We start from the raw sequence: 21,225 nt of genomic DNA on the forward strand, positions 1-21,225 counted from the left end.
ATAAGTATCATAGAATCATAGAGTGGCCTGGGTTGGAATGAATCTTAGAGATTATCTTATTGCAACCTCCCCTGCCACAGGCAGGGACACCTTCCACTTAGACCAGGTTGTTCAAAGCCCCATCCAGCCAGGCCTTGGACACTTCCAGGGATGGGGCATCCACAACTTCTCAGAGCAATCTGTTTCTGTGCCTCACCACCCTCACAGTAAAGAATTTTTTCCTAATGTCTAATCTAAATCTACCACTTTTCAGCTTGAAGCCATTTCCCCATGTCCTATCACAACATGCTCTTGTAAATAGTGCCACTTCAGTGTTAATTACACCTCCTTGATTTTTTCTAAGCTAACCTTTACTAACAAAAGTGATAAGGCTTCAAGAAAGACATACTTCCTTCACACATGTTACTTGTGCCTCCACTTTGAGGAAAAATGTGCCCTAAACTATGAACAAATTCATATGAATAAAGGTTAATAGACTATACAATATAGAGAGTCACATGTGAAACGAGAAGCAAAATTAGATATTGAATACTTGTTTTCATAACTTAGACTTCAACCTTGCATGTACCTCAAACATTGTCCTTCCTTCGCCTACTGTGAACTAATTTCTGGTCTGTCAAATGACCTCTGCAAAATTTGCCATGAAGGCAGCAGGACCCAGTGCCTTGTGTATGAAAATAGGTGCAGATCTCTACTTGCGTATAGTGACCTTGGCTTTCAGTTGTGTTGTTCAGAGCTCTTCATGTGCAAGAAGGACAGTGAGCTGATCATCTTTGTTGTATGAGGGAATTGCAATAAGGCTTCTTGAACTTACAGGTTTGATGTCAAGTCTCTGAGGGCTTAAATGCCGAAGGGACTGGACTTCAGTGCTATGGAGAATGTCATGAAATAGATGTGATGGCATCAAATAAAGAGTTAAAGGCGTCAAACTTGTCATAGGGTTTCATAACTTCTTGCAACAATAACCTTTGCAGAAAAAGAAATCTTACAAAGCAAATAATTTCCAACTGGAGGAAATGCTTTTAAGGAAATAATAAATTTCTATCTCAAAGATTAACCTGAAGCTGCAACAGTAAACTTGTTTTACTTGAAAATGAGTGAATACAGTCACTGGTACTTCCATCTCAAGGATCCTGGCCATTTGCCTTGACTTACCCGCTTATGAAGACGTTCTGCTTCCTCCTGATATGCAGCAAGTTGCTGTTTCCATTGTTTCACATTGGCAGTGGACTCCAGCAGGGCTGCTGTGAGCTTAGCATTATTACCCTTGAGCGTGGCCAGTTCTGCTTCCCAATGCTTGCTGATTGTCGAACTGCACACACAGAATGAGAACAGTCAGAACCCCCCCATCTCTTCCCCTATGCTTTTTAATGTCTTATATACATTTTTTTTTTTAATATCCAGCAAAAAGAGAATTACACAAATAATTATATAACTGACAAAAACCAAATATGGTATCTATTTGGTATATAACTAATACACCAAATAAAATAAACAAATGAGAAACCAAATGCTCAAATCATCAAAACTATAAATTAAGAAAATATAGGTAATACCATTATTGGAAAACAGCATCACAGGGTAGATAACCTTCCCAGTTCAACAGGGTATATTTATAAATAAAATGTTAAAGATTATGCAATCCACATCAGCTTCCCAAAAGCAACAGCATGCAATTCAAGAACATATATATGATTAGTCACTCTTTTAATATATGCACACTGAATGGAAGTGCTTTTTTAATCCACTACTTTATTAAATGTGTTGTAGGAAAATATTTGTCATTGGCTTGATTAAAGAGAGTTAATTGAGTGCTCTGGAAGTGCAGCTTTGTTGTCTTAATGTAAGTCTTCCATTCCTGAAATATATTCTCTTTATTAAATACCATATTTAATTTGTTCCTGCTAATTCAAAGATCCTGAATTTCATAACACTGTTAATATGTTTTTCCTCACTAACATCAGCAAAGACAGTAGAGATCAAGTAGGATGGATATACTACTGCTTTACTTCAAAGTGGACGCTGATGCTGAGGTTTACTGAAGTAGCCTATAGAGGAAAATTCCTGCTTACAATTTAGTTGTTCTCTTAGCAAACACAGGGCTTTAATTTTCACAGGTAATTAGTTTGCCATCATCTGCAGACCATGTCCTTATACTCAGTATGCAAGGGAAAAGTACCTCAGACACATCAGGTGAATGCATTATATGCATTACATGCAAATAGCTCATTAATGTGTACTAGTATAATGCTAACAGCATGTGAGGTGCACACTTACATGGACTATACATACAGAAAATAATTATTTTTTTAAATTAGCTCACTATTAAAGGTATTAATGAAAACCAAAAATCTGTAACTCTGACCAAAATGATATTGTATGAAGAATTATTATAATTATATATTTAAATATATGCTAATATTATTAAATTAATTAATTACTATTTTGAATGTAAGTTTATAAATTTATTTGAACCTTGTACACATGTGTAATGAAATGTTCTGCCATCGTTTTGTCCACTTAGTTTCTTTCTTCCACTTCCTGCTTATGCAAATCCATCCAATCCATATGGGATGCATATGCCATCTCAAAAAAGCATATTTCAAAAACATTACAACTCCTACAAATGCTCCTTAGGTGTTCAAAATTACAAGACACCGATGAACATTCATTACTTGTTCAGTCCACGTGTATCGTGTCACTAAGATATTATATCTGATTCTTCCACGGTCCAGCATGTCCTTCCAAACAGTACTTTATCCATTTGAAAAAAATACAAGTTTCTCCAGAAGTGGAATATGCTCTAGCATTTAATGATACAACTAATTACAAGTTCACCACTGGAAAATTTATATCTTAAAGGACTAAACTAAAATAGTGATCATCCTGCTTCCTCAGGGAACACAGATTCCCATGATCAAGGAGATAAGCATGAATTTCTGTAACTATGTCCATTCTTCTGTTCCTCTGATCAGATTTAACTTTCATTTACAGTAGCTCAAAAGATCAACAAATTCTAATAAAAGAACACTCAAAATATCTAGTTCTTTAGTATATTCATACTTCCTTCCCGATGTTCTGATCCAACAAATATCTAATCCAGTTCCACGTAGCAGTCCTGCAGGACTATAGGCAACTACTACCTACCAGCAAATGTTTGTATGTGACACTGCTGCTCTTACAAAATGGCCTTACTACTCATCTTTGCCCTCAGAAGACATATGCACACAGACTTATGTAACACAGCTGTATCTGAGACAGTCAAAGGATGAGAACAGTTTGATCATTCATTATCCTGAAGAAGCAAAAGGATTTTTTAAAATCTAATAATGTGTATATCTACAATGACATCTTTCTAATCCATGAAGTACCTAGTAGTCAGACTCTCAGGTAGTGATGAGCAATAACATGAGAGTGATTTGTGGTCTGTATCACTTTCATCTTTGCCTGGTGCTTCCACTAGAGTGCCTCCAAAGAAAATAGCCAGGAGCTTTTAAGTTATTCCTTGTATAATGGAATGTCAGTATGAAATACGAAGCATGTATTTTCTATTACTGCTATGGTTACCCTAGTTCAAAAGCTGTAAGGTTTCTTTGGATCTGGTTATTTTTCAATTGGTTATTCCCAGTAGGAATGCATCAGTACTATTTCTCAGCTGTACTCTTTTACCCTAAGAGATCTACATAGTCAGCAGGAACGTTCCTGTTGTAATACAGGTGTGACTTATTTGTAGAATTTGTACGGGGCAGGGGGGAGGGGGGGGGGGGACGGACGGACAGGGAGGCGGTCCTACAAATAATTCTTGCTCTATCTTCTACAGATTCTACTAACATGCCATAAAATGGAAACATATTACTTAAATTAGACTAGTTTTGTATTTGGTAATATACAATAACTTCCTAACTCTTTAGACTTATCCTGTTTCTTCTTAATGGATATCACACTGGGAACCACAGTCCCAAAGGTGTGGATCTTTTTTCATAAGATCATAACTTGATTAAAATAGCCCGTAACCAGTCCTGGCTTTCTGACTTTCTTTTCTCAAATACTTTCTTGAGATTTATTTAAAAAAAAAGATAATGAAATTATGTTCTGTGAATTAGTTTGGTTAAAACTGGATTTACATTAATTACTTTAGAACCAGATAAAAGCACACTTACAGCAGGCTCTTCTTAGGTTAGACTGAGAGTATCTGCATTGAAGCCTGTATCTGCAGAGCTACATTGGTTCAGATTTACCAAGCTTTCCTGAGCAAACACTGGGAAACATTATTCAGACACAATGAAATTGTCCCTTGGAGGAGGAGATGCTGAGGCTAACCCTTGTGAAAGGGAATACACAGATCAAGAAGATGATGGATACATGGAAAGTGTAAAGGGTTCCCAGAAACTGCTCAAGCATGTAGCCATAACTCTGATGGCGGAACGGGTGCACTACAGTCCCTTGGCATAGGCACATCAGAGCTGCACATGCTCTTCCTCTCTGAAACCTTTTACTTAATTCCTGTCTGAAAGGCTTGCTGCTAAAAGGAATTGATTTTGCACTCACTGCATTAGATTCTGTCATAGAAAATACATACATAGCCCTGACAGGTTGTCTTAACAGTTGTAAATATCTAAGCCTAATCTGAATCACCCCTCATGTGTTCTACGACTATGTATTCTACAAAGTGCTTGAAATATGTACACTTACTCAGCGATCACACTGATCCAAACAGTAACTTCTACCACAGCACTTTCCAGCTCTGTACTGTGGTAGAAAGCTGTATATACACACTGAGGGACACACAGTCATACACACTTGCAGTCCTGTGGTGAAAGAATTCAAACTGCATACATATTTTGTTTTCTTCTGAAAGCCATCCATTCCTTTGCTGGCAGTGTAACAGTTTTAACAGTTATTTCCTGAAACCTGTCAGAATTAACATCACTGACTGCCTAACCGGCCCAAAGTTTCGAGGCAATCCTTCAAAAAAAGAAACAAGTTAAACACTCTGGCATGTTGCCTGTTTTTCAGCGTGAAAAGCTACACAAAAGTTTTAAAAATACCCTAACAGAAAATAAAGCCTGGTCATTTCCCTTGTGAAACTTCAGAACATCTGAAAACACAAGGACAAGCTGTTTTGTGTACATCCCATTGTCGCAAAATACAAGAGAGGGAAAGGGGTCCTCCGAAGAATAATAGCAAATTATGAGTTTTATTTGCTCAACTACCATGCCAATACAGAAAAGAAATAAAAAAAGAAAGAAGGGAAAAAAAGTTTTCATAAAGCTTTCATAGCAGAGGTTTGGGTCTGTCAATGACAACGCCTCAAGGGATTTCAAGCACCCTTTAGTGAGCAAAAGGTCAAAACTCTCCTGAATCTCCTGTCCTTGGTTTTAGCTGCAGTATCTGGCGTATGTGTAACATCAGATGTGTTCACAGTCAGAACACCACATGGTGCCCACTGTCAAGGCAAAGGATTCAAAATCAGATACTTAACATCTGTGACATCCAGTAATTCAAACACTTTCAGAAAAAACTCCTAGAAACATTGCTGGCTGGTACCACTCCACCTAACTGTGATACCCTCTGAAACTTGAACTAGGAGTCAGTGATCTTCCTTCCATACATTTAGGTATTCTGACCAATTAACATCAGGCCAATCTCCTTTCTCACTGCGGATTAGTTACAAGCCCAGTAAGTCACTGAGGAATAGCTTTGGTATCTGTCCATCTGTGACCTGAATAGTGTGCCAGAGGCTATAAACGCATGATTATCTTTCTCTGCAAAGTAGGTCACTTAAGGAAAATTAATCCGAAAAGCTCCAGTCGCCACATTTAGCCAGTTGGAGAAGGCTTGTGAAGGGAAAGGGGGATAAGTACACATTGATGAGATCCATTCAGAATGAAGTTATTTTGAGAAATGCTTTCATGAAACAAAGAAACAAAAACACTTCAAATTATGTTTCTGCTTTTTGAATCATTATTGCTTATTCACTGTTCGCATAGCTGAATGCAGTACCAACACTGTGAAACACGGTTTAAGGTTTATTTTGGATTTATAGCAATAAAATGTGCAAAGAATTCCACTTTATTAATATTCAGGGGTTTAACATTGCATTCATTTCATAAAAAGAATCAGTTTAAAGTTTACACTATAGCATAGTCATGGTTTCAAGGAACAACTGTTATTCAAGAGCAGGTACATTATTTTCTTCAGGTGTCACTGCTATCTGCTCTGCAGGTGTGTGGTGAGCAATCCTGTCTTGGGACAGCAGATATGAAGAGGAATTTAGCCAAGTAAGAATGGAGTAATTTCAACATTAAATGTAGATTCTGGTACAATAACTAAATCCATAATGCTTGACAAATGTGAACAGAGCAGAGTCCTGGTAGCAGCTGCCCAGATCATAAATAGTGGCATGTGCTGGAAGCAGCCCAAGAGTCTGGTGGAGTGAGCATTATCAAGCAGAGGGAGTGGTATGTCACCCAGCTGGTAACAAAGCATTAGCTGTGCTGGCAGCAAGGAGTGACCCCTTCTGACAGCCGGGCTGGTAAGCCTTACAGAGCAGCTCTTCATGCTCCACAAAGCACAGGGGCATTGTGAACCAGTTGGTTCTGCTGCAGTAGCATCCAAAAGACCCAGTGAATACAAAGCATCGCTTCTTCTCCTTGGAAGGGTAAAGCAAGTGTTTGGGTTTACGCAAAATTCCTTGGTGCATTTGGAAAGGAAACTTGCAAAAGGTCCTTTTGAAATTCCCCACATCAAGTAAGCTTCACTTAATGCTGAAGGCTGGATGGGCAAGATCTCTGCAACAGGCTATGCTTGCTATTGCCTACATCGAAATGAGGTGACTGCTTGATTTGATGGAGGTATTGACTCTGCTGGTACAGCAAGGGATTGCAGCACCCCTCAACGCATTCCTAAAAGCTCACAAGAAGCCTTCTCTCATTCATGCTGCAAATGAGACTCATCAGCTTATGTCCCGATGCAGAAGAATCTTTAAACAAGCAACTTGGGAATTACACCCCTTTTTGGACATTTCAAAAAGCATCTTCTGTGGCCATCTATTAAACATCTAGAACAACTTTGTGAGGGAAAGGATTTAAACCTGATGGGTTCTGGGAGTTTGTACTCTTGCCAGTCCAAAGCACCATAAGCCCTCACTAATGATGTGGAATTCTCTCCCTCTCTCTTGAAAATTCAAAGCAACAGAGAACAGAAGAGAGTTTTTTCTACTGTTAAATTATGGAGGAGGAGGAGTTCTATAATGAGCCAGAAGTTGAAGAAAGAGCCATGGAGTGGACCAGGTTCTATCTCACCACTCCAGGAAGATGCAAGAAAGAAAGAAAAAAAGGGTGTGAGTTGGTCTGCCATTTTTGCCTTCCTACAGAGCTGTCTGCTTGTAGGGGCCTAACTCTGAATTTACATATATGTGGGACAGAGCTGCTCAGTTAAATGATTAAAGAACAGCAAAAGAAGGAAAGTACAGTAAGAACAACAGATTTTGAAAGAAGAAAACTTAAGACACAAAACAGTTGCTTCTTCTCAGCCACTGCTCACTGTCTTACATGTAGTTGTGAATAACTCTATGCATACAAAAGGAAGTCTTACTTGATAAACTGGAATTTATTTATTTATTTAAAAAAAAAATCTTCCCAAAATTATAATCCAGCGATAATTACCAGGAAATTGCTTTGAGTTAAATATTTTGAGTGCGGCCAATGAAAAACTAATTAATATTCAAAGAGATTCTTACCCTTAATTAGAGTATTCAAAAGAATTTTTAGCAAAGGAGGATGTGTCCCCCAGAGAGAAAAGGAGGAACATTAACAGAGCATGGAAGATCTGTTCTTCCCTTTGGGATAAGGAATATCTACATGATCTCAGTGGAGTTACATCAGCACAAAACCAGAGAAACATGGTTGTGAATCAGCTCATAGCAAAAGAGATGAAGGAGGCCCTTGAAGCACATTGTACTTTACGTGAGGTGCCTAATATCAAAGCCATCCTGCTGGAAATCAAGAAAGGCAGCTGACTAAATGAGCGATCAGCAGGTGAGAGAATTATGTGTCTGGGAGTCTATAGTTCTGTCCAAATATTGAAGGTTCATCCTCCTCCAGGACACGTTATTTTGTTTTGCACACACCTTTGTTCAACTTGGAGCTACAATATGCTTGAACTCCCAATTTCTATGTCAATGCAGCAGGCAAATGCAGAAGCTTTTTCTGCAAATCTGGGCAGCTACAACATATGGAGATAAAACAGATTTCTCCCTCAAGGTGTTTTACATATGAGCTTTCACTTTAACTTAGCCTATCAGCTTGGCCAACCTCTTGACTGGACTCTCAATCACCCAGAGTACCCATGCAGCCCACAGACAGGAGAAGACTTGCCTTTCCAGTTCTGTTACAGGCACCACTGCTCTTAGGCAGCTCTTGTACTTATCAGTGCCTCATCAGCTCATTGGGGAAGGATCAATATCTTTGGATGAAAATGGCAAAAGAAGTCAAGTAATGATACAGACTCTTTCCACTACAGAGCAGACCACTATGCAGTGAAAATGGCCATATTGTATTTAGAGCCACCACTTAAAGTCATGCTCTGTACGTTGTAATACAGCCTTTATTCATCACAGGGCTACAGAAACTACCATAACATAGACTGTTTTCATTATGGGACTTTTCATAGGCTGGACATTAAACTCTTTTTAAAAATGGTAATTTTCACATAAATACTACATCCAGTAACCCAGTATCGTATGCCTGCAAAGGGCAACAAAGCCAGAGTAAAAAATGGCTAAGTATGTGTTCACTGCCTATGGAAACACTAAGAGTTAATAGAAGAGAGGAGTTCTTGAAACACTTAATGGGATGCAGAAGATTGGATATTAACACAAAATTAATGTTTTGGCAATGAACTGTAGCCATGCAGGACTTAGGTCCCAGTCCTGATCCAAGTTAAAGGGAAGACCAAAGGGAGGACCAAAGTGAAGACAAAACATTACTGAGTTTCTTGTACTGCATGCTAATGCACTCTGGATGTGTTTACACAGTAACATTTAAACTCTGCTTCTAATTTAAATTACGCGGCAGTTTTAAGCATGATTTCATACACTGCACTTGTATACTCTGTATCACAATGCAAAAAACCCTGTATTTAACCTGAACAAAGTCTCTGATCTCTCTGAAGAGGCTCAACTTCTAATTTTATACTTTTAAAAAGACCTTATTTTTATCCTAGTCATTAAATTTTATAAAGTAAACAGAATTTGTTATCTCTTTCTGAAGGCCACAGAATATAAACAAAGAACAGTAACTCTTTCTTATAACTTTAAGCCCTTTGAAGGCACAAGCATGGCTAATTAATTTCTAGGCTTCTTGTAGTAATCATTAAAACCTTATTGACCTGACAACCATCACTATACTGAAAAAGTAAAAAAAAGAAATTGTCTTTGCTACCTTATTGATATAGCATATTGGCATAGTTGGAAATAGTTTACTGTCAGATATGTAGTATATAACTGATACCCAGTAAATTATTTTAGTGCACTGAACATCAGGCATAATTCTTTGCTGTTGCTATGGTGCTGAATACTTCAAATATTCCAACAAAATTACATTTTTAAAATCAACCAAAGTTATTTGGGAACTTACATCATATTTTCTGAAATGGCTAGGTATTTAACTGAAAAGAAAGAAAAATTGACTCTGGCATTTATAGCACTTAATCGCTTTAAGAAATCAATTAGATGATGTGGCTATCAGCAAGTCAAATACTAGGACATGGTAACCCTGACACTAAAATGATCTGAATTATGGACACCTTCATTGTGGAACTCATCTGTACACACAAGAATTTAAAGCAGTTTAACTGCAAATTCACACTCTGAACGAGTATGGATTAATTCTGCTAGGCTCACAGCTAGGCAAAATCCGAAGTTTCTTTCAAAAATCCTACTAACAACAACAATTTGGGTGTGCACTGGATCAGTCTGCAATCTATCAGCAATGTAACAGAATAGAGTATTCAACAGCCCTACACATCTCTTAGTTGGGTTGTCTTTTATTGAGTATTACGCAGATTTTAACAATTTCACTGAACTTTGCTTTCAATTACACCCCAGTGAGCTTGAAAAACTCCCCTAGATTTGTTTTGTCACAAAAATGCTGTAGCAGAGAGGACAAGGAACAGCTTCTTTCACAGCGGCCACCTCCTCCACTTAGTAAAAGAGCGCCTGAGCTTCCAAAGGTTGTACGGACTGGGGAATCTGCACTCTCTGCAAACTGCCCTGCTCAGTGACACCTGGACAAGGAGATCCTAAGCACAGTTTGCAGGTTTTGCACCCTTCCATTTTCATAGTCTTCTGAGGTCTTATCTGTAACCCTTCCATTCCCATCTGAAACACTCCTGGGCATGCAGTGTTGATCTGTGTTTTTGGGCAAGGAGAATATCGCTCAAATGAGGGGCAATGAAGCCCTCTGATCATTACAGATATGTTGGGCTGGAAAAAAATGCCATAAGAAACACAGTAACTGTGTCCTACAACCACATGGACACCGAATGGGCACAGAAGAGGAAACACAAGGAAACAATTCAGCCCACAGACCTCAGCGCCAAGGCACATTTTATTCAGCAGTCTAGATGTGGCTGAGAAGGCTTTGGCAGCTATAGGGTGATTTTACAGGACTCAGTATAGATTTTCTGCTCTGAAACAGAGTGAAGACAGTAAGAGCTACTCTCTGGGCAACTACAGCCACAGAACAGTGAGCTGGCTAAAGAGACCTCTCCCAACCCCGTAAGCCTGTCATAAACCTCACATAAGTTGTGGAGATCCTCAGCATAAGCCTTTGTCTGCATTTATAGGTGCTGTCACAGCTGCAACTGGAGTGTGTTGTGCTTCTGCTAAAGATGGAGCAGCTGTTACAAGTGGTTCAATGTGAAAGATTTACAAATGCCTGTTTAGTTCTTAGCTGAACCTTCTGTTATTGAAACAACAGGACAGCTCAGCCTGTAAGGCCCCTTTATGCTGATTCCCATCTTTGGTAGCAAACACTGACCTCAGCAGGATTCAGTACAGCTGCAGGGCCTCACAACTCCACTACCAGCAATAGAAAGGCATTTTTATAGAATGACCTACAGAAATACTTCTATGCCATTTGCATAAAGATTCTTTTTTATGACTACTGGGCCTCCACTCAGATAGTACATTAGGTTATCTTAGGATATCAAATACTAACTACTGGTGCAATTCATTTTTGCCTTGCAATTGCCAGTTTGCTTATCCCAGTAAGCACAAAGACATGCGTTAATTGCACAGGTAGTGCCAGAGATGGACTGTCAGTTCACATGCTGACAACAAAATAAGCTTATTCCATTAAGGGAACTGAAGCTACATGGAAGCATTGAAAATTTAATTAAGTTTCACTTATCTCCTGTGGTAGCCATGCAATTACTTAAGAGTCAATAATCTATATATAAAGTCCAAACTAAACCATGTATGGAACTCAGAAGTACTTTGAAGAACAAGCAGTAAGTCACATGATATGATCACAGTAAAATATTTATTGAATGTATGTGTTTGAACAAAACAAATCACAAGTGAGTTGCGGACACTGCAAGTCATATGTTTTTCCATTCCAGTTCTTTAAGAGAATGGAAGTATTACACTTGCCTTGCTTAAACCAAATCTGAATCCAAGAAGAGATTATATTGCTTGCACTATGTTGATTCTAAAGGCAAATTTACTAAAACCAAATTAAATTGATGAATCAAAAGATTCAGTTTAATACATGGGAAGTCTCTGATACTGATACTTTCCCCATTAACTACAGGTTAACACTCAAGAGGAAGCAGTCCCTATGTAACTTTCTCTCCCTAATTGTAAAAAATCCCATTTTTAAAGAAAAAACTAATAGCGTACCTTTCTTAACTAACTGGTTAGCTAATAGTTCTTATTTATTCAGTCTAGACTAAATGATTTAAGATTTCCTTCATCTTCTTTTTGGAACGATGCAGATGATTAGGCTCAAGAATTCAGCTGGAAGGTAAAATATAGTAATTTATAGATCCATTCTTTCCAATTCGACACTTAATTGATGTAGCAGTTTCAAAGAAGAATATAAAGAATATTTGGCTCCTTTCTTCTTTCCTTGTCCCATCTTACTTAACTCATCCCAGCCCAAGAGGGAAAGAATGAAGTTGCACACGAGTTTTGCTAGTTGTGAGTTCAGAGACAGCAAAGGAGAAACTGAACTTCCATGCTTTTATGCGCCACATTTCAGCCTGTTTGTTTTCTAGTACTGCAAGGTCTATTTCACTTTCCCTGATAGGGCCTCTAGATGAGATAAAGGGTAGGGCAAAAACAATGATGTGAAGATGTTTAAAAGCCAGCTTCCTTCAGCCTCCGACTCTGCTGGTCACAAGCCCAGCACAAATGACTCCTAAAGTGCCAAAGAATAATTAAACCAGCATACTAAAACCTCTGTGGAGTACAGAAGTAAGGTACTACACAACTGAACACTGTGTACAATAACAATAACATGTACATCATGTTATTACTTAGTTTTACATTTCAAAGTATCTTCTAAATAAAGGGAATGAGCAACTTGCAGTCATAGACAGTGATCAGTTAGAACACACTCCACACACATAGGAAATTACTTTGGCTATTTTCTTAAAATCAGGTCAATTTAATCTGAATGTATTGCCTACATGTATTTGGCTTCAGACAACCAAACTGTATTTTTCTATCTATTTGCATTATAGTGAAGGAGAAAAAAACCAAACCAAATCAAACCAAAAAAAACCAAACAACTTTTATTTTTCTTCCTTTGGCAGATTACTAGAGCTGAATAACTTAGTAGAATTCAGTCAATTCACTTTCACAGTTTTGGTTTGGTTTGAGTTTCTTTGTCTGAACCATGTTATTTGAACAAAATTACTCCGTAATTACCTGTGGGATTGCAATCTCCCAGAAGAATGGTTTCCACTAGTCTTAACTTTAATATAGAAACCAAACCCTCTGCATTTCGTATCAGAAAGACAGAACATCATTACATCAAAGTGCCATGGAGTAATATCTGCAAAGGCAACAACTGTACAATCAAAGCTGATCACAATATGTGGACCACTCATAATGCATTATTATTGTGTACTTGAGAAACCAGAGTTCTGGACATTCCAGACATTTTATTTCAGCACATTCACACAGCTCTAGCTTCATTTGCCAGCTGGCTGAAGAGCTGATTAAAAAACTCTCTTATATTATAGTTCATTGCTGACTTGCGCCAAGACAATCCATTACACAAAAAAACTTGATGGCTGTTTGGTGTCACTGTAAAATACTATTAACCTCAAAAAGATAATGCATTAAGTATACATTTTTGACAGACAAAATAGTTGTGCTTTTGTGTGCCTGCCCCTAACCTGCCCCTGTCTGCCAGAGCAGGACTGACACTATTGACGTCCCACTTCAAGGGGTCTGCCTACCACAATGTGACAGAAAATCAACAGGACACAATTACATTTAATCAAACTACTTGTTCAGGTGCAGACCGAATGCTGTTTGCACATCCAGACACATCCTGAAATGGCTTACAGGAAAGCAGCTTTGGATGTTTACTTGATCAATGAACTTTTACTCTAGTCTTCTTGGGGCTTACACTATCTGAACATGAACCCTGACCTGGAGAGTAGGGAGAATAATTGAAACAGTCCATCAGGGAGCCATAGCAGGGTGACCACAATCCCAGAGAACATCACACTATGTTGCTTCCACAGAAAACAGAAAGCAAAACTGCGGATTCCAACATTGCCAGGAGATACAAATAAAGGCTGTATCTGGGAAAGAGGGTTTAGTGGATGAGACATATCTTCAGCAGGTTTAGATGTTTAAAAACTAAGGGAGGTTAAGTATCCCAATACGGCACTTCATCCAGCCAGTCTTAGGTGCCTGTCTGGGGGGAAAGGCATCAGGCACTACGGAAGCCACTCAGGTGTTATTTTCTGACCTTGCTGTCACATGGATGTGGCAAAATTTGCTGGTTCTCCATCAAAGAACCCAGGCCACAACATCTCCCAAGGGAATTACTACTTCAACCTACCACCAAAGAAGGGAAAAATCTTTAGCAATCTTAATTAATTTGACCAAACCAAGACACTTATGAAGTATGATATAAGTTAAACAGCATGGATAATTTGCCCTGGACTTGAAACGAAGTTTTTAACTTCATGTAAAAATTTAGGGCTTCTGGTGCTTGGTCCACTGGTCTTCAAGGGATGTAAGATGACCCCTCAAAGAATACATATATCTTATATACATACGTACACACACACACACACACACACACACACACACACACACACACACATAAAGATTTTAAGAATTCCAGATAAATTCTAGAAAAAATAACTTAGATAAAAGCTATTTTTTTTTTTGTATAAGTGATTCATTTAAACATGAAATAGTCCTTCCTAAAAACAGACTCTCTATGTTAGTACTCTCTTAATAGAGAAAGTTTTCTAAACTGTTTTGCTCTTCTTCATTGAACTTTGACTTTTATATATGCATTCTTTCAAGAAGTGGGCAGATGTAATCCATTTGACTGAATCCTATCAATAAATATCTAAAACCAGCAAGTGGCTTCATCAACATGATCTATTTGCACCACACAGACAACTGTATGTTGGCTCTGAACGGGTGAAGTCAAAAGGCACAACATAGTTAGCTCCTAAGACACATGTGCCTGTGAATGAAAAATATTCCAGGGACAGAAGTGTTCTTCGTTGCAACTCTATCCCATCCTCCCCATTCTGTGTAACTGCTGGAGGAGCCTGTACCAGCTCAAGGTACAGCTGTCAATTCTGAAGATCTACTCTGGCATCAGAAATGTAGAAAAGGAACAGGAGCTGCATTCACACATCATTTGTGCCTCCTCTTAACTCAATACCTCATATCTTCCACAAGAATAAATTCATAACTTAAGCAACTCTTGCCAACTCTCATTGTTTTTGACTTTCATGCTAATCCTCCAGTACTGAGGTATCTAATTGACTAAAATTAGCTCATTTGATGTCCATATGGGCTTTATTAACACCCTCTAAGCACTTTACAAATTGCAAAGCCCATGGATGAAAGAACGCATGCAGTGTTTCAGGGGAATCCGCCGTTAACATTTCACCAAGATTCAAAGTGGAAATGTTTCATGACTGAAGATGCTTGCCATCCTGTAACTCTGGTCAGATGTAATGCAAATTGCCCTATCATATATCTAATGCTATTCTCATAAACAACGTCACGAATAAAATTAAAGACTGGTTCTTAAGCTTAGATACTTGCAGAAGATGCCATCCCCTTTCTGTTTTCAGAATGTATCTGAAAGAATAAGGAAAGAGGGCAAATAGCAATACAGCAAATTCTGAAAGGAATATAAAAATCCATAAATTGGTCACTTCATCTGTAACAACAGACGTTAAAGGATGAAGTTCCATTTATTTATTTTCTGCTTGGAAGCTTGAGAAAAATGAGTTCTACATTGTTTCAAGAATAGGAATTAATCAGTCTTTCTTTAACACTGTCATTATAGTTTATCATCAGGCCTAAGAGATGGCAGAGAAACCATAATCACACAGTATACATAGAAGTTCAGAAGCAGATATCTATCTATATCTGCAGCTTCTCATACGAGCTGCGCACATATCTCATGATCCACCACTACACCTCAAATAACACAGGAGGCAGAGTAACTTGGTACCAGTAAAAAAGATCTAAACTGATATATCCATCCAATGGAGCTTCATTTTTGCTAAAAAGCGTACTCAGCTACAGGTTTTTTTCTTATCTCCTCCCTCTTTTAAAAAATACTTTCTTAAAGTATTTTACTGGGTTAGGCCCCACTGTCTAGAAAGTGTAACATACACCCTTTCTCTTAGAATAAATCAGGCAGATAAGGAACAGCAACACAGGGAAGTTTCAGAACAACAAGGGAGCAGGCAAAACAGACATAATACCTGGTGCAGGGTAGAGGGGCCAAGTGACTTGGAAACATAAAGACCCTATGGTTGAAAAGAGCCTCTAACTGGAAGATTCAGGTTTGTTTGATTTATCATAAAATCACAGAACGGTTTGGGTTGGAAGAGACCTTAATGATCATTCAGCTCCAACCTTCCTGCCATAGGCAGGGTCATCTTCCACCAGACCAGGTTGCTCAGAGCCCCATCCAACCTGTCCATGAACGCTTTCAGGGATAGGACATCCATGACTTCTCCAGGCAGCCTGTTCCAGTGTCTCACCACCCTCACTGTAAAATATATGGGTGAAGGTATTCAAGTACTTGAGCAACTGAACAGCTGGAGATGTTTCCTCATTAAAAATGTGCTCTTTATAAATATTCAAGAAAGTATGGGGGGTGGGGGGGCTGGTTTATGTAGACTTCAAAGGAGAAAGCTTTAAAGCTTTATTTTGAAACTACATTGTTGCTATGAGTTCGAACATATTTTAATATAAAGCCTGACAAAAAGCCAAGTTTTCTCTTCCTGAAGTTTTTTTTAAAGATGTTTTGAACTTGTGGACTTTGAACTCAAAACTCTTTAGCAACACTTGAATTTCCTTCATTAAGGCATATGTCAGAGGCATTCTTCCATGACTACTGACTGCAAGCTGTCAGTAAGTGTGTCTGATTTTACTAAAAAAAAAAGTTAACATGAAGTGAGCATTGGGATGAGTAAAATACACAAGAATTGAAATACAATAGTGATGGAGATTGTTCTGCACAAATCTTTAATTCTCTTTAATTTTTTCTTTAAAATTGTATAACCTTTTCAGTAAATTCTACGTGGATGGCATTATGTACCCTGAAACCGAAGACCAGGTTATTCTTGCGTTTCACAGGAACACATCATAATGACAAAGTCAATTTAAAGACAGAGAACAGTAAATGAACAAGTCTTTATCATTTGCCTGCCCTTACAAACGGTTGCGTAAGTGTTGTATTTTGTGTTGGCAAAGGTAAGGGGACTAAGTCTTTCACTTGAAACAAAGCAGCTACACATCAGCTACTAGGAATCTTTATTTTCTAACTTACACCTCTGAGTGGCTGCTGGGGCATAAGGCAGGGCACTCAAGATGTCTCTGGCAAGGGAAAACATGTGTGTGTGCAGATGGGCGCAAACTGTGTGATGCTCTTACCTGCAAAACAGACTGCCATAAGAAAGACTCATTACAAATAGTCCGAATTTCAGGTTCTAAAGAAAGCCCCAGCATTCTTATCAAGAATTAATCCTAGGCTGAATTTTCAAGCATGGATGGTTCACATTATCTTGGTTTTGAAATACTTTCACATATCTCCTTTCCTAGCCAATGAGGAGCAGACTGTGATGTTTGAATGATCAGACTTCGTGAAAAATGTGTTTGCCCTGCAAAACATCCCCTCTGTTTTTCTTTTTAAAAAAGGCTTCTCTTCTCAAGGTCAAGACTTTTGAAAAACTCATTGACACTCAGGAGATCAATAGCTATGTGGTTGTTTTGGCTTTTTCTTCCCTGGCAACTTCAGGTATTATTGGCTTTCTGGTTTTGTTTCTTTAATGGGAGACTGAAAAAACGGTAACTACGCAGTGAAGTCTCCAATGCAAAGCACACATGACATTTAGAGTTTCAGAGTGCCTTTCCACAGACAAGTTAAAAAACGAAAAGCAATTCTATGAAGTTACTAAATCCTCTAGAAGTTTTTTGTTTGCTTGTTTGTTTTTCTTGGAGAAAAGTCCATTGAGACCTGCAGCATTTCTTTGGTGTATCTGTTCACTTTGATATTAACAGCAATTCTCTGTCTTGAAATTTTTTGCTTTTAAAAGACACCTCAAAAAGATCTCTAATATATTATGGACTTTGGTCTACTTCATGGTGCCTCAGGACAGTTCAGTTTGCAGTTTATAGAATCACAAAATCACAGGATGCCAAGAGTTGGATCATCTAGTCCTAACCCCCCCATGCCATGGGCAAGGATACCTCCCATTAGATCAGGTTGCTTAAGGCCTTCTCCAGCCTGGCTTTGAACACTGCCAGGGTTGGGACACCAACCCCCCTGGGCAGCCTGGGCTCTATTATTTCACCAGACTCAAAGGAAATAATTTTTTCCTAGTATCTAACCTCATTTCCCATCTTTCAATTTGCACTGATTACACCTTGTCCTATCACTGCAGCCCCTCTCTGACATCCCTGCAGGCTCTTTCAGGTACTGGAAAGCTGCTATGAGGTCCTCATGCAACCTTCTCTTCTCCAGGTTCAACAGCCACAACCTTCTGTCTTCACAGAGAAGGTGCTCCAGCCCCCTTAATCCTAATCTGTATACCTAATCCCTTCTTACTGATTAAAAGGTTTCCTACAATGCCACTAATTAAAATATTTTGATATTTTGAAAATATCAAAAACAGTGATGGAAGGAGGAGTAAAGAAGGCATGAGATATCACCTGTCTACATAAGATCTTCTAAAACTACAGTTTTAATAATGCTTCTTGAAAAGACTGTGGTGTGCTTAATCTTACAGCTCAAAATCAATCAGATTTTAAATAATATATGTACAAATCATACCATGTACAGATCCCACAGACACTGCTCACTAATTTTAACAAGTATTTACTCTGATATCAAAATGCACAATAGAAAAAGTTATTCAAGTAAATTACTTGGAAAATCTAAAATAAAGAGAGTAGCTCCTCCACTACTGCCTAAAAATGATAAAAACAGGTGAATTCATACTTAAGACCAGACTCCTAAAATGGATTAATGCAGTTCAAAAATTGTATTCCTGAGAATATTAACAAAAGTAATGATCATTAAATAACAGGTGCAATAAAAAAATCCAATCCCGAGCCACTTGTCCTACTGAATCAGATTTAGTGTTAAGTATCACATATCCCAATTCACAAAGCCTAAGTTTACAGTTGCTGAAGTACTAACAATCTTTATTGTCATCCATCCTTTGACTAGGTTGGACCCAATGGATTTACTTTAAAAATAGAATTTCATTAACCAAGATAATTTTCTTTTGGTTTTAACTGTTTGTTTTGGTTTGGGAGGTTTTTGTTTGTTTGTTTTTGTTTGTTTGTTTTTGTTGTTGTAATTGTCATTGTTTTGGTTTGGTTTTTTTTTCTCTCTTATGTATGTGATTAAAGGGGGAAAATTCTCATAGCAAAAGTAGTATGGTTTCAGCTTGTTTTGTTGTTTTGGGTTTGTTGTTGTTGTTGTTTTAAATATAAATTGCATAAGGATTATATTCCTCCTCTAAGAGTGTACATGACAGGTATGTTTCAAGAATGTTTTCTTGTCCCTGAGGATGGTATTTATATCATCTAATTTCAGACACCCAGCTCATATAATTTACATCATTCTCTTGGAGTTCTCACTAAATAAACCTCAGGAAGTAAGCAATTCACATACCCTAAATAAGAACATGCCTAGGTACACAAGGGAGATGGCTGAAATTACTCTCTTTAAGTGTTGGATTATTTTTAGCTTTTTGCTTTCACCCATTTCCCCAGCTTAAAATTAGCTCTGTTAGTGCCAGGGTTTCTTAATTTTAATGAGTTGGGCAGCACATACAACATGGACATTGTTCCTCTCCACCTCTCCTTCCATTACTAGAGATATCTTACGAAAAGTGGTTTACTATGTATTTCAAAGATACCTTAAAGAATGATCAGAAATTGCCAAAATTAGGGGAGTCAGACATAAAAAGAATAATAACACAACCATAACATGAGACCTTCCTTTCAAATTACTGATTTCCTAGCACAGACTTTTATTTTGAAGGAGACCCTACTCGAGCTAGATTCCAGCAGCTTAGGCAAAAATGCAGGAGTTTGGGAGGCAGCAGGAATTGGGTCAGGGAAGGAGGGGCAGCACCACGCTCATGCCAGTGAAGCACAAGAGGACAGAAGAAGAGTGCAGCTGGACTTCACAACATCCAAAAATCTTGGCTGAGGGCAAGTCAGATCTAGGTCTAAGTTTCTATATTAACCAGTTCTTTGCTTACACTGACAGCTGGAATATATCACCTCTGAGTTTCCCTTCTGAATGTGACACAGCAAATAATAATCTTGTTCAACAGAGCAATTGAATTTTGCAGAATTCCTCTAGTGTGCCCTAAAATGTCACAGTTCACTACAGTAGTGTGCAATGTGAAGTTGCTGCCTTTTATGTTATATAGAAACCTCCCAAAAAATATCTGATTTTACCCTTTTCCATTCCAGAAAGCTTTCAAAACCCAAGTGGATAAAGTTTAGAGCAGCTTGATCTCATCTCATAGCTGGTCTTTGAACAGGAGCTTTGATTACAGAGCTCGTGAGCTTCCTCACAGCAATAAATTATCCTCTGATCAGGTTAAATAACATTCAAACCCAATAATTTTTTTAAAAAGCAGTATACACCCCAGGACTACCTGATAAGGAAGCACACCTGTAACATAAACATCTAAATACTAGCATTTGAGTTTAAATTCAAATTACAAAACACCCCAATAATTAACTCAAAGATTTTCCTTAAAGCCAAGTTAACAGCTCTGCCTGATTCACAAAGTACCTGCACTATAACACAACTACAAATTCAAGCTTGTAGAAGTGAGTAGTTTTGATATAGACAGTGAAAAAATCTACTGAAGAGATTTCTATATACAACTTTTAATGAAAACTCAGAGAAAGAGCATGACCTAGTAGCAAGACTTTTTGGTTTTTCGTTGTTGTACAGCATTGGATTTACATGCAGCATTATTAAACGGTAGCCTATCTAGACAATAACATATCTAAGATATAATCATCATTTGAATTAAGTCCATTTTTACTAAGGCAATGAGTCAATATTCCCTAATAAAAACTTGAATACAAAAATAGGAGTTTTAACTAACAAGCAACAAACACACACATTATATATTGTCTGATCAAAACATTATGCAATAGAAATTCCAAGTTTACGTATTACAAAATAAAATGAGGTTAACAGGTACAAGTCATGGTTGACAGGAAATTGAAGACTTTCAAAGTTTGTCCCAGAAGAATCCACTTATATTTTATTTCTGAAAATATGTTTTATCAGGTTCTTAAGGTGTCAAAAATGGAATAAAGTTTGTTATGAGCAAACATATTCCCTTCAAGCGTGAAAGAGCAAGTTCAACAGTTATCAAAAAGCCGCACTTGTAAAGTTTACCAGATAAACTATTCAGCCTTAGAATATAATTAAAATATTAGAACTG

At 37.9% G+C, this 21,225-nt stretch overlaps 1 protein-coding gene across 1 annotated transcript in view; it reads right to left on the bottom strand.

Moving 5' to 3' along the window:
- HOMER1 (homer scaffold protein 1) overlaps positions 1-21,225 on the bottom strand; it is an 87,746-nt gene that overhangs the window by 22,006 nt on the left and 44,515 nt on the right. The window contains exon 6 of the mRNA XM_040090004.1: positions 1,156-1,312. Within this exon, the coding sequence (XP_039945938.1) occupies positions 1,156-1,312 (157 nt within the window). The remainder of the gene's footprint in view (positions 1-1,155; positions 1,313-21,225) is intronic.

This window comes from Hirundo rustica, chromosome Z, assembly GCF_015227805.2.
Source record: "Hirundo rustica isolate bHirRus1 chromosome Z, bHirRus1.pri.v3, whole genome shotgun sequence".
Taxonomy (NCBI): Eukaryota; Metazoa; Chordata; class Aves; order Passeriformes; family Hirundinidae; genus Hirundo; species Hirundo rustica.